Source organism: Sciurus vulgaris (assembly GCF_902686455.1).
Source record: "Sciurus vulgaris genome assembly, chromosome: 5".
Taxonomy (NCBI): Eukaryota; Metazoa; Chordata; class Mammalia; order Rodentia; family Sciuridae; genus Sciurus; species Sciurus vulgaris.
The window spans coordinates 115520949-115533911 of NC_136465.1; the positions used below are offsets into that span (position 1 = coordinate 115520949).

A 12963-nucleotide genomic window follows, 5' to 3' on the forward strand; every position below is an offset into this window, starting at 1 on the left:
GAAACTGGTGGAGGGGTCTCCCCGTATTTCTCTTTCCCCAGGGTTATGCCTACTTCTAGGCTTTGCTCTGTTGGTGGCTGCTCCACTCTGTCACACTGGTAACTTGGAGAAATGATATCTTGGGCACCCTAGGACCAGGCTTCCTTTGCTTCCCTCATCACAGAGTAAAGAGCAAAAGGAGAGACTGTAGGAGAGGGACAGGACGCAGTGTCTGCCCCACTGCCCTGCCTCTGCCCTATTGCCCCACCCCTGGTTTTCACCCTTGCCCCTTTCCCATCAGGACGCTGACTAGGTCATTTTCCCATGCCCAATCTGGTCCTACAAGATGTCCCATGCCATGCTTAGAGGTGGCTGGCAGATGTCTGGGGGGTGGGGGAGCTATGTTACAACCTCCAAGGACATCATTAAGGCACAGAAGTGCTACAGGGGCTTGGAGACTAAGGCACTCAGGGAGAGTGTGATGAAAACATGTTTTGTACAGCACGTGGCCTCTCCATGTCCCTACTCCCTCCCCTCCTCTCCCAGTCTCCCAGTCTGTGCCAAGACCTGTGCCAGCCCTGCCCCCAGTGCTTGCTCAATTTCACTCCTCGTACTGAGCCTATCCTGCTGCTTGCCAGCTTATTGACTCCTACTGAGCAAGTTTGTATGTGGAAGGTCCTTACCAGCCCCGGGGTTGCCCAGATCCCCATAAAGAATAAGGCCTTAGTTTTGAAACATGTGCTTTTAGGACTACCCTATACAATTCTAGGAATTTCTTCCCTGAACATGCACCATTCATTAATTTGGCAAATTTGTATTAAACATTCACTATGTGCCAAGCATCCTTGCTAGGCCCTGGGAATATCTAGTCCTTGCAGACTCACTCTGATGGAGGAGTAAGATGTTAATCAAACAGTCCATAGGATAATAGGTATGGAGAGGCATGAGGTACTAGGAAAATTAAGCAAAGGAGCATCTGCCCCCAGCCCTCTGGACAGCCTTCTGGTAAACAGTGAGAGGAGAATGGAGAGAAAGCGATGACAAGAGTATGTGCCAAGGCCCTGGAATTGAGGTCCTGGCTGTCAGTCAGCCTTCTATCCCAGAAAGAAGAAGGGACTTCCGTTCCTGTTGCCTACCTGGATCCAATATTCCACAAGGGAGGGGTGGTAAGCAATTCCTCATGGCTAAAGCAGGATATGCGACACCTGATAATTCTGTTCTGAAATGATTTCACTCACAGTTTCATCTCCTGCTCCAAAGAGGGAAATCGAGACAGAGTGAAGAGGAATTATAGACTTAGGTCTGAGAGTATAGTACAGAGCTCAAGGCCTCATGCTGGCAAATCCTTCAGGGTGAAGATTCCTGCATTTGCCCAGCTAGAGCCTCCTCAAGCAGAAAGCCTTCTCTTCCTTGCCTGCTCTACCTTGCACCCTCCTCCCACCGGTCCAGCCCCAACCTGTTCCACTCCCTGGAGCTAGCTTGTCTGCCTCCACAGTTGCCTGGAGTGTGTGAAGCAAGTGCTCCAGGTGTCTGCCAGCTAGCGTGTGGGTGGATGTAGCTGTCTGTTTTGCACATAACCTCTGTGCAGAGTTCTAGGGGGAAGGGGGTCTTTCTCCTCTCTTATTGGAAGCTTCCAGTTCCTCCTGCCCAGGCACCTTCCTTTCTTCTCATCTCATTCTTTTCCTCTTTTTTTTTTTTTTTTTCTTTTGGTAACTAAGATAGAACCCAGTGGTGCCTAATCCATGAGTCACACCCCTGCCCCTTTTTAAAATTTTATTTAGAGACAGGGTCTCTCTGAGTTGCTTTAGGACCTTGCTAAATTGCTGAGACTGGATTTGAACTCACAATCCTCCTGCCTCAGCCTCTCCAGCTGCTAGGATTAGAGGCACGTGCTACTACTCCTGACTCCTCTCTCATTTTGCTTGGTGCTGGGGATCTACCCCAGGGCCTCATGTATGCTGGCAAGCAGTTCGTCACTGAGCTATATCCCCAGCTCCCAGCCCCAGCCCTAGCCCCCTCAATTGGGTTTTTCTTTCTTTTCTTCTTTTGGTACTGGGGATTGAACTCAGGGGCACATCACCTTTTACCCCTGAGCTACACCCCCAGTCCTTTTTATTTTTTATTTTGAGACAATGCCGTGCTACGTTGCTGAGGCTGGCCTAGCAATTTTGATCCGCCTGCCTCAGCCTCCCAACTGACTGAGATTATAGGTGTGGGCCACCACACCTGGCTTAAGTTTTTCCTGAAGAAAAGGAATTGAAGGCCCTTTAGAGGAAGGAACAGGCCTCTGTGGTTCTGCCTCCTTTGGAGCTGGCAAAGAGGTCATGGGACCAACGGGGTTAAGTTGCAGCCCTGCTCTGACCCACTTTCCTCCCTGTGCCCACATCCCCTGGGGCCAGGGTGTTGGGTGGGGCCAACTTGGCACCCCCGCATACACACACCTGGGACTTCCCCTGGATGGAAACTCCCAGGACCCAGGCATCCTGCTTGCCCTGCCAACTCCCACCAACTACTTAGGTTCAGTTCACCTTCAGTCAGATCTCTCTGCTGCCAAACTATATCTCTGTGCCAACACTAAGGGGTGCCAAGGAAGTCTAGCCCCTTTGGAGCTGGCTTTGATGTCTGGCTGTCCCCCATATGATGTGCTCATTTAAAGAAATGATGTGGGGCTGAGAGGAGAGGTTTTGGGGAATCTATCCTTTGTTGAGTACCATGCATTGTGCTATGCATGTACAGTATCTCATTCAATCTGCAGGGTAAGGCAGCCCAGAAAGCTCCAGTTACCATCCTCATTTCACAAAGGAGGGAACTGAGAACTGGAGAGGTCAAGTGACTGGTTAATTATCACACAGCTAGGAAGTGGAAGAGTTAAGATGGGAACCCAGGTCTTGGTGGTCCTGTGCTCTCTTCACCACACAGCTTCTGACCCTTTTCCTGTTGCTGCTTATCTCTTCATGGAATGACAGACTTGGGAAATTCAATTCAGTACAATTCTGCAAATACTTATTGAGCATCCAGTATATTCCAGGCACAGATAGATGATAGAAATAAAGAGAAGGTCACTGTTCTCAAGGTCTGGTGGAAAAGATGGGTATAATGGATTAAGAAGTATCTTGGGCTGGGGTTGTGGCTCAGTGGTAGAGTACTCGCGTAGCACACCTGAGGCCCTGGGTTTGATCCTCAACACAACAAAAAAAAAAAAAAAAAGAAAGAAAAAAGAAATAAAGCTACTGTGTCCACCTACAACTAAAAAAACATATTTTAAAAAGGGTGTCTTAACTTCAGCATAATTTGAGAAAATTATCGTGGCACCCAGAAATGAGAGGTACTTTTCTTTTTTCTGTACCAAGTATACAAGTATATTGTGAACAGTGTATAGAATAAGCTGGAATAAATTGAACACCTATTTAATTGCTATCCTTGTCAAGAAATGGAGAATTTCCTGCACTCTGGAAGTTCCCCACTTTGTCTCTTCCACAATTCCCTCCCTCCCCTCAAAAAGTAGCCATCATCCAAACTTTTGTAATTATAAACAAGGAACTTATTTTACCTGGTTATTTGTGTGTGTGTGTGTGTGTGTGTGTGTGTGTGTGTGTGTGTGAGAGAACCCAGTGTCTCATGCATGCCAGGTAGGGCTCTACCACTAAGTCACATCCCAGGCCCTCAACTTCTTGTTTGTGAGATATATCCAAGTTGTTGCACAGAGCTGTCTTTTGTTGTTGCATGGTATTCATTGCATGAATATACCCAATTCATTTTTTTGTTCTACTGGTGGTAAACTTGTGTTTCAGTTTGAGCTATCATAAACGACACGGCTATAAATATTCCTATTCTTGAACAAATTTCCCATACATACATACATACAAGTTTTTTTTAGGATATAGAACTAAGAGTCAAACTATACACAGGTCAATTTTATCAGATACCAACTGTTTTCCAAAATTATTGTACCAATTACATAGGTAACAGAACATTCTAACCCAGGGCAGGTGTAGGACTAAAAAGACCCACCCACTCAGTTGCCTAAAACTGTCAGTGATTTTCCCTTTTCACTTGGAATAAGATCTAAGTCCCTACCTTGGCTCACAAAGCCCTGTATGATGAGAACTCTGCCTTACACTCTGAGCTGTGCCATTATGAATCTTCCCTTTGCTTGTGGCACTCTCTGGAATGTTCTTCCACTAGACATTTCCATGGCTTGCTCCCTTACTCCCTTTAGTCTTTCCCTGACCACTGAATTTGAGACCGTAACCTCTAGCATTCTTCATCCTTGTCCTTGTGTTTTTTTTGTTTGTTTGTTTGTTTTTCTTTTTCTTTTTTCTTTTGGTGCTGGGGATCAAACCCAGAGCCTTCCTTATCCTTTTCTCAGTTTTTTGTTTTGTTTTGTTTTTTCATAACCCAATCATCTTGATTCCCTTGGTTCCATCAACCTCAGGCAGCTTTCTGTCCTCTGCCAGGGCTCCTCAGAGTGTAGCTCCCCTCATTCCTCACGGATCACCATACCTGACTATTTCTGTGGTATTAGAAATTGAAGCCAGGGGTGCTCTACCACTAAACCACATGCCCAATCCTTTTCATTTTTTATTTTGAGACAGGGTCTCTCTAAGTTGCCAGGTTGGCCTTGAATTTGCAATCCTCCTGTCTTATCCTTCCAAGTCACTGGGATTACAAGTGCCATGGGCCTTGCCCTACCTGTTGGGGGTTGTCTAGCTGCCCCTCTGATTGGTTCACCTCTGAGTCACTTTTTATCACATCACCCAGTGATAGTGAGAATAGCCATTCTCATGCTCTAAAATAAGCTAATTTTTTTTACCTGTTTGTTTTTTGTCTTCACATGGCTCCACCCCTCCCTTCTTTTGGGAGCTCCATAAGAGACGAAACTCGGTTATCTTTTTCGCTACCAAGGCTAGTGATTGACCCATAATAACTATTATAGCAAATAATAGTTTTCCAGATCAGCTGTCAGTTTCCCAGAGACAGCCAGGCACCCCCACGCCCACACCTAAGACTTGCTCTCTCTGGAAACTCCGAGAACCCAGGCATCCTAATACCTCAACATCATCCCTGACTCAAGTCTCTCAGAGTGCTTCTACTGATGCTACTGCCTCCCTGAGCCCCCTCTGGGAGCTGTTTGGGGCTCTGAAGCAGTAGCTCTGGCCACCAGGGTTGGAGAAACTCAGGCAGGTGTCAGTACCTAGAGTATAAGAAATTCTTTGTGATTAAATAGAGGGGAAGGCCTCAGAGATATAGGACCTAGCCAGGTGAAGAAGAGAGGAAGGACATTCCAAGCTGAAGGAACAGTGTGAACAAAGGACTGGGGGCATGAAAGTGCACGTCCTGTTTGAAGAACATGTTCTGGTCTGGTGCAGTTAGAGGATTGTCAATGGCAGGGAGGGTGGCAGGGGAGCTTTGCTGGGCAGATCTGGAAGGGGAGGGCTGGCTGGGGAGGGCTGAACTCCCTGCAGGATCTGCAAGGCTCAACGTGTCTTAGATTTAATCCTGCCCCCCCCCCCCAGTCCATCCCTCCTACTCCCACTGTCCTCCCTTCAACCCAGGTCCCAGCCTGCCTGTTCCTACAGCTGGATGGACTTCTCTGTGGGCCTACGCTTGGGGCCTAGGAAAAAGAAGATTTCCTACCAAGAGCCCCCTACCCACTCTGGTCACGGTGCACCAGCTGCCTCTCCCTGCCTGCCCTGTCCCCCCTCTTCCTGTACCTGCTCCTGCCCTGGCTGTCCCCTTCCCTCCTACTCCTGCACTGCCTGTCCCTCTTACGCAGCTACCTGCCCATCCTGTCCCAGCCTCCCTGGGCCACCCTGCACCTGCCCTTGCCCTCCTTGCCCTGCCTGTCCTCCCTTGTCTTGTCCCCATATCTCCTGTGTCCCCTGCTCCGGTCCACCCCTGACCTGCTGCCACCCCTCCTCTTGCCCCATTTACCCTTGTTCCAAGGGCCAAGCTGCCTGTCGAAGTTCCCGAAGTTCCCGCCTGGGCTGTAGTGATAGCTGTGGATGTGGCCAAGGGGCCACCTGGGGGCTCCCAGGCTCCATTGGTTGCTGTAACTTCTGCCTAAGGAGACAGCGCCCATCTCAGGGGCGATGTCTGATTGTCTAGGTGAACTGCTGCCCTCTGAGAGACAGTGGAGCACTTCTGAAGTTGCTTTCTCAGACGGGAGCTCTAAGAAGAGTGGGGAGAGGGATCAGCTGGACCCCTACCCAGGCAAGGAAAGGCAGCAGGCTACACAGAACCCCTCTCCCCCAGGCCTGGGGGACAGGGCGAGTCTGCTTTGAAGATAGTTTCTGGGCATGCTCATGCTGGTTCCAGAATCTCCTTCTCTGCAACTTCTGGAATGGAAAGTGAAGCGCCCTGAGAGCCCCTGAAGGTGAGCAAGTTGGCTATTTCTTCCCTCCACCCTCCAGTGGAAGCCTCCAGTGGAAACTGTCTCCTCTGTAATTCATATGGTTAAGATTGAGCCTTTGGGGCTGGGGATATAACTCAGTTGGTAGAGTGCTTGCCTTGTAAGCACAAGGCCCTGGGTTCAATCCCCAGCACCGCAAAAAAAAAAAAAGATTGAGCCTTTGTTCAGAGGCCACTCTGGTCCTTTGGACCTTATCCATACCCCTACTTGCCCCAACAGTTTCTGAACCTTTGACCATTTTGAATCAGGTAAAGAGGTCAGCAGCCCTTGGCCCAGAAGTGGTACCTGAGCAGATAGGGCCCTGGATCCTCTCTCCTTGAATAGCTTTGCCATCCTTCCCTGGTCCTTCACTTTTAGCCAGGAACTCTCTGCCTGGATATCTTGTTTTTTAAATCTCTCAGAGCTCTCAGCCTTATGACCTCAATCTTGTAGCAGTAATCCCATCTATGATAACCATCTCATCTAGCATGGGGATGAAGGAAGCTGGGGACCCTTGACTCAGGGTCAAATAAGTCCCCTGTCCCTGGGGTGGGGGCTGGGAGACAGGAGAAGTCACCAAGAGACATCTGGAAGTCACAGACTCAGGTATCTATTGGGCCTGCTTCTAAGCCAAAAACCCTAAGCCCCCTCCATGTTTCTCATATTCTCTGGCTCCTATTTCAGTCTTCTTTTTTCTTCACTCCTTCTCTAGAACTCTCCCCCACTTTTTTTATCTTGTTCTTTTTTTCACTCTTTTTTTTATTGGTGCAGAATTGTACCTAATGATGGAATTTGTTGTTTAACATTCACACATGCACACAATATAGCAATATAATTTAGCCAATATGTTCTTTTCTTTCTGTCTCTGTTTATTTTTTCCCTACATTTATACTGCACTCTCTCCATACCTGTTTCCACTGGGACATTTTAACATCATCAAACTTGTGTCTGTCTACATCTGTCTTCCCCATTCTCTATTTCTCCTGATTTAAAAACATATATGTCTTTTTCTTTCCCCCTTCCCTGTCTCAATCCCACCTTCATTACTATTTTCTTCCTTGGTCTTCTCTTCACATCTCTCTGCTCTTCTGTTTATTCTGCTTCTGGGTGCCATTTCATTCTTGATCTCTTCTGTTTCTATTTCCCTTTCTGTATTTGTCTCTCTTCTGGTCTTCTGTGCTTGCTATTTTATCATTTCCTATCTCTCTTTCTTTTCTTTCTTTCTTTCTTTATTTTTTTTTTAGTTGTAGATGGACACGATACTTTCTTTTATTTTTACGTGGTGTTGAGGTTTGAACCCAATACCTCACACATGCTAGGCAAGCACTCTACCACTGAGCTACAGCCCCAGCCCCTCCTATCTCTCTTTCTCCTTTCCTCTCCTCCCTCTCACCTACTCTCCCTCTCTCTTCCTGGGTCCTTCAGCTGTCTGCACAACAAAGCAAACCAGATCTGTGTCCTGTCTATATCATCGTGTCCAAGGGCCAGGACACTGACTCTCCAGCATCTGTCTGTATTACATACCATGCAGTGGAGTGAGCGAGGGGCAGGCCCAACTACCAAAGTAGCCCCCCACCGCCTTCCCCAAGTACTACCCAGGTCACCCATTCCTGTTCAGCTCTAAGCCCAAACATCATCATCATCATCATCATCATCATTTTTTTAAATTTTTTTATTTTGTACCAGGAAATTGAACCCACTTAACCATATCTTCAGACTTTTTTTTTTTTTTTTTTTTTTTTTTTTAATTTTGAGGGTCTCACCACTTTGCTGAGACTGGCCTTGAACTTGCAATCCTCCTACCTCAGGCTGCCCGAGTCACTGGGATTATAGGCATGCACCACTGTGCCCAGCTAATTAAGCTTAGCCATTTTTTAAAATAATATTTCAGCAAGGTGGCACAAGCCTGTAATCCCAGCAATTCAGGAGGCTAAGGCAGGAGGATCATAAGCTGGAGACCAGCCTTGGCAAGTTAGGAACACCTTGTCTCAAAATAAAAATAAAATGTCTCAGGATGTAGCTCAGTGGTAAAGCACCCCCAGGTGCAATCCTCAGTACTGGAAAAAAAAAAAAAAAAAAAAAAAAAGATATTTCAGGAAAGGAGATATAACTTAGTGGAAGAACACTTGCCTAGTAATGATCAAGGTCCTGGGTTCTATCTCAGCACCACAAAAAATAAAAATAAAAAATAAAAAAAATAGAAATGATGCCTCTTTGAACTTCTTATTCTGAAAGTTGGCAATTAAAAAGAAAAAGTGGCCTATGGGTGTAGCTTAGCATGCTCAAAATTCTGAGTTGGATACTATAGGAAAAAAGTTGAATTAAGCACTTATGATTTATGTTGCCTGTTCTATATAAACTATGTTTCAGGATAGCCAAATAGCTCTAACTGGTGGAGAAAACCTCTTATTTAAAGAAGAAATCCAGCTAATGTAGAAGGATTATGAAGAAAAAGTCACCATTTTGCAATTCCCAGTGAATTCAAGCAAGAATCATGTATGGATGAATCAAAGATGATGACTGATAGAGAACTCTGCAATGGAAGAACCAAGGTGCCACCATCTGAGCCTGCTGATGAGTTGTGTCACTAAAAGTGACACAACCTGATGCTGGGGACCTCCTGATGTGATAGTCTGAAGCACTCTGCACTGAGGAAGGGTTCTTCCCAAACAAGGAGAAAACCAAGACGAGAATGAAGATGAATCTGATTAAACTTCCAGAGCTAACTTCCATTTAATGGGAAATTCAGGAGATGGAAGTCCATGAGAAATGACACATGAGGAAGTAAGCAGACACATCCAAAATGTGGGACATTCTAAAGGAAATCTGACCCAGTTTCCTTAAGTAGTCAATGGCTTATGCGGGGAGAGTGAAAAGGGACTTAAAAAGACAACTATAGGGCTGAGAGTGTAGCTTGTAGAGGTAGAGGCCTTGCTTAGTATGTGTGTGAGGCCCTGGGTTAATCCCTAGCAACACACACACACACACACACACACACACACAAAAGACTCACTACTTACACAGAACACACAGAACATATGAATTTCTTTCAGTTCATGATTTGTAGAGCCAACTATAAAAATACATTTTCAGGGCTGGGGATATTGCTCAGTGGTAGAGCACCTGCCTAGCCTACCATGTGTGAGGCACTGGGTTTGATTCAGTACCACATATAAATAAATGAATAAAATAAAGGTCCATGAACAACTAAAAATTTTTTTTTAAAAAATACATTTTCAGACAGTTGGGAACATTTACTTGTGGACTGGGTATTTATGATGCCAAGGAGTCAGTGCTAATTTTGCTAGTTGTAAAAACGGTCCTGAAAAAAAAAATGATCCTGAAATTATATAAGAAAAGGTCCTTATTTCCTAGAGACAGATGCCGATGTATGGAGTAAAGCAACTCCTTTAATTTTAAATATTTCAGAAGAGAATTAAGGACAGAAAGAAAAGAGTGGAAGGAATAAAAAGTGACAAAATTCGTAACTGTTGAATTAAGTATATGTGGGTTCACAGAACAATGCTATCTTTGTATGTGTTTCAAACATTTTCATAATAAAAGTTTTAAATGAAGTTCCTCTGTAAGCCTGGTTTCCAATAACTCCCAGAGTGTCCTTCCCAACTATCCCGAGATCCAGGACCCCCCCCCCCCCCTTGGTTCCTTACACACAGATCCCAGCCTTCCCTCCCACCATCAGAAGTATGTCCTAGAGATAGATTGTGGGACCTGGGAATATAGCTCAGTTGGTAGAGTTCTTGCCTTGCAAGTAGAAGGCCCTGGGTTCGATCCCCAGCACCATACCCTTCCAGTCCTCCACAGACAATTTCCCATTAGGATTTTTCCCAACTATGCCTCACAGCTCTGAGGGGCCAGGGCAACCTTAAATATTCCACAAATATTTTGATTAGGTATTACAGTAAACTAAGATAATCCAGAATAATATAATCTTGCTTTTGGTCTCTGTTAAATGCTTCTAAGCAAAATGCAATACGATAATGGTAGAAAATTGGTCTCTGCCCTGTGAAACAGAAAGCAAAAAATGAAAAGTCATCCTATTATATTCATTATCTTTATCTGGGACAATCTCCATATCCAAAGAAAAGACCATCTAGAAATTAGAAACATGTCATGAGTTCAAAAGGCTAATTCTCAGCAATAGGATGGAGGGCACTCAGTTTCCAATTCCCCCAGTAACTGAGTGACCTTGGAGAAGTCATGAGTTTATATTAATATTTCTGGATGAAAGCCTGGGAATAATAACCCCTTTCTACGCTCCAGTAGTTTGACAGCTAGTAGTGAAGATACTTTGGGATTTGTAAGATATAAATCCGCTGTTTATCCTAAGAAAGTTTTTCTCAGGATGTCATCCCTGACCCTTGCATACTACAATCTCCAAGCATTAGTATGAACAAAACCAACATTTACTGATCACTGTGCAGGTAGTTAGACTCATTTAATTTTCTCAGAAACCAAGTGAGCACAGAATTAGAAAGATCTGGGTTCCAGTTCCTATGTTACCTCTTACCATGGGACTCTGGAGATGTGAACTATCCTGTCCAACTCTGGGAGATAATAGTAGTATCCATCTTATAGGTTGTTGGGACAATTAAATGAGATATTTCATCTATAGCAGTTGGCCCAGTATTTTTTTCTTTTTCTTTCAGTACTGGGATGGAACCCAGGGTCTTCATTTATCTTTAAATTTTACTTGTAGACAGACACAATACCTTTATTTTATTTATTTATGTGGTGCTGAGGATCAAACCCAGTGCCCCACACATTCCAGGCAAGTGCTCTACCACTGACCCACATCACTCAGTCCAACCAGGACTTTTTTTTGGGGGGGGGTGGGTACTGGGATTAAACCCAGGGGTACTTAATCACTGAGTCACATCCCCAGCCCTTCTTAAAATACATTTTTTAAAAATCTAGAGACAACGTCTCACTGAGTTGCTCAGTGCCTCACTAAGTTGCTGAATCTGGCATTGAACTCACAATCCTTCTGCCTCAGGCTCCCAAGCCGCTGGGATTACAAGTGTGCACCATGGCGCACAGCAACCAGGACTTCTTAAAAAGAGCTTAGGTACAAAATAACTAGTAAATGTTAACAGTTAGGATGAGTCAATACTTTCTACAATAATTTCATGGATTAATTTATGCATTCATTTATTCATAGAATATTTATGGAATATTTATGACATAATGCTTTAAGCATTAGAAACACAGGTAAACAAAACAGATAAAAATCTGTAGGGAGGCTGATGACATGATTGTATATTTAGAGGATCCAAAAACCTCCTCCAGAAAACTTCTAGACTTCATCAATGAATTCAGCAAAATAGCAGGCTATAAAATCAACATGCATAAATATAAAGCATTTTTATATGCAAGTGACAAAACAGCTGAAAGGGAAATGAGGAAAACAACTCCATTTGCAATAGCCTCAAAAAAAAAAAAAATACTTGGGTATCAATCTAACCAAAGAGGTAAAAGATCTCTACAATGAAAATTACAAAACATTGAAGAAAGAAATTGAGGAAGACCTTAGAAGATGGAAAGATCTCCCATGTTCTTGGATAGGAAGAATTAATATTGTCAAAATGGCCATACTACCAAAAGTGCTATACAGATTCAATGCAATTCCAATTAAAATCCCAATGACGTACCTTACAGAAATAGAGCAAGCAATCATGAAATTCATCTGGAAAAATAAGAAACCCAGAATAGCTTAAGCAATCCTTAGCAGGAAGAATGAAACAAGGGGTATCGCAATACCAGAACTTCAACTCTACTACAAAGCAATAGTAACAAAAACAGCATGGTATTGGCACCAAAATAGACAGGTAGATAAGTGATACAGAATAGAGGACATGGACACAAACCCAAATAAATACAATTTTCTCATACTAGACAAAGGTGCCAAAAATATGCAATGGAGAAAAGATAGCCTCTTCAACAAATGGTGCTGGGAAAACTGGAAATCCATATGCAACAGAATGAAACTAAATCCCTATCTCTCACCCTGCACAAAAATCAACTCACAATGGATCAAGGACCTTGAAATCAGACCAAAGACCACTGCATCTTATAGAAGAAAAAGTAGGTCCAAATCTTCAACTTGTTGGCTCAGGATCAGACTTCCTTAACAGGACTCCCATAGCACAAGAAATAAAAGCAAGACTCAATAACTGGGATAGATTCAAACTAAATAGCTTTCTCCCAGCAAAGGAAAGTATCAGCAATGCGAAGAGAGAGCCTACAGAGTGGGAGAATATCTTTGCCACTCATACTTCAGATAGAGCACTAATTTCCAGAACGTATAAAGAACTCAAAAAACTCTACACGAAGAATTCAAATAACCCAATCAACAAATGGGCTAAGAATATGAACGGACGCTTCACAGAAGATGATCTACAAGCAATCAACAAACATATGAAAAAATGTTCACCATCTTTAGTAATAAGAGAAATGCAAATCAAATCTACACTAAGATCCCATCTCACCCCAATAAGAATGGTGATTATCAAGAATACAAGCAATAATAGGTGTTGGAGAGGATGTGGGGAAAAAGGTACACTCATACATTGCTG

The 12963-nt window shown here is 44.1% G+C and overlaps 1 protein-coding gene across 1 annotated transcript; it reads left to right on the top strand.

Moving 5' to 3' along the window:
• Positions 1-3585: 3585 nt before the first annotated feature.
• LOC306661779 (uncharacterized protein) lies at positions 3586-10014 on the top strand. Its single transcript, XM_079141009.1, has 2 exons — positions 3586-6355; positions 8741-10014. Exon 1 carries the CDS (start codon positions 5563-5565, stop codon positions 6085-6087), a length of 525 nt encoding a protein of 174 aa, XP_078997135.1. The 5' UTR covers positions 3586-5562; the 3' UTR covers positions 6088-6355; positions 8741-10014.
• The last annotated feature ends 2949 nt before the right edge of the window (positions 10015-12963 follow it).

Bases quoted from the DNA above. Each gene is read 5' to 3' on its own strand.
- LOC306661779 (XM_079141009.1), top strand. From the start codon at position 5,563: ATGGACTTCTCTGTGGGCCTACGCTTGGGGCCTAGGAAAAAGAAGATT.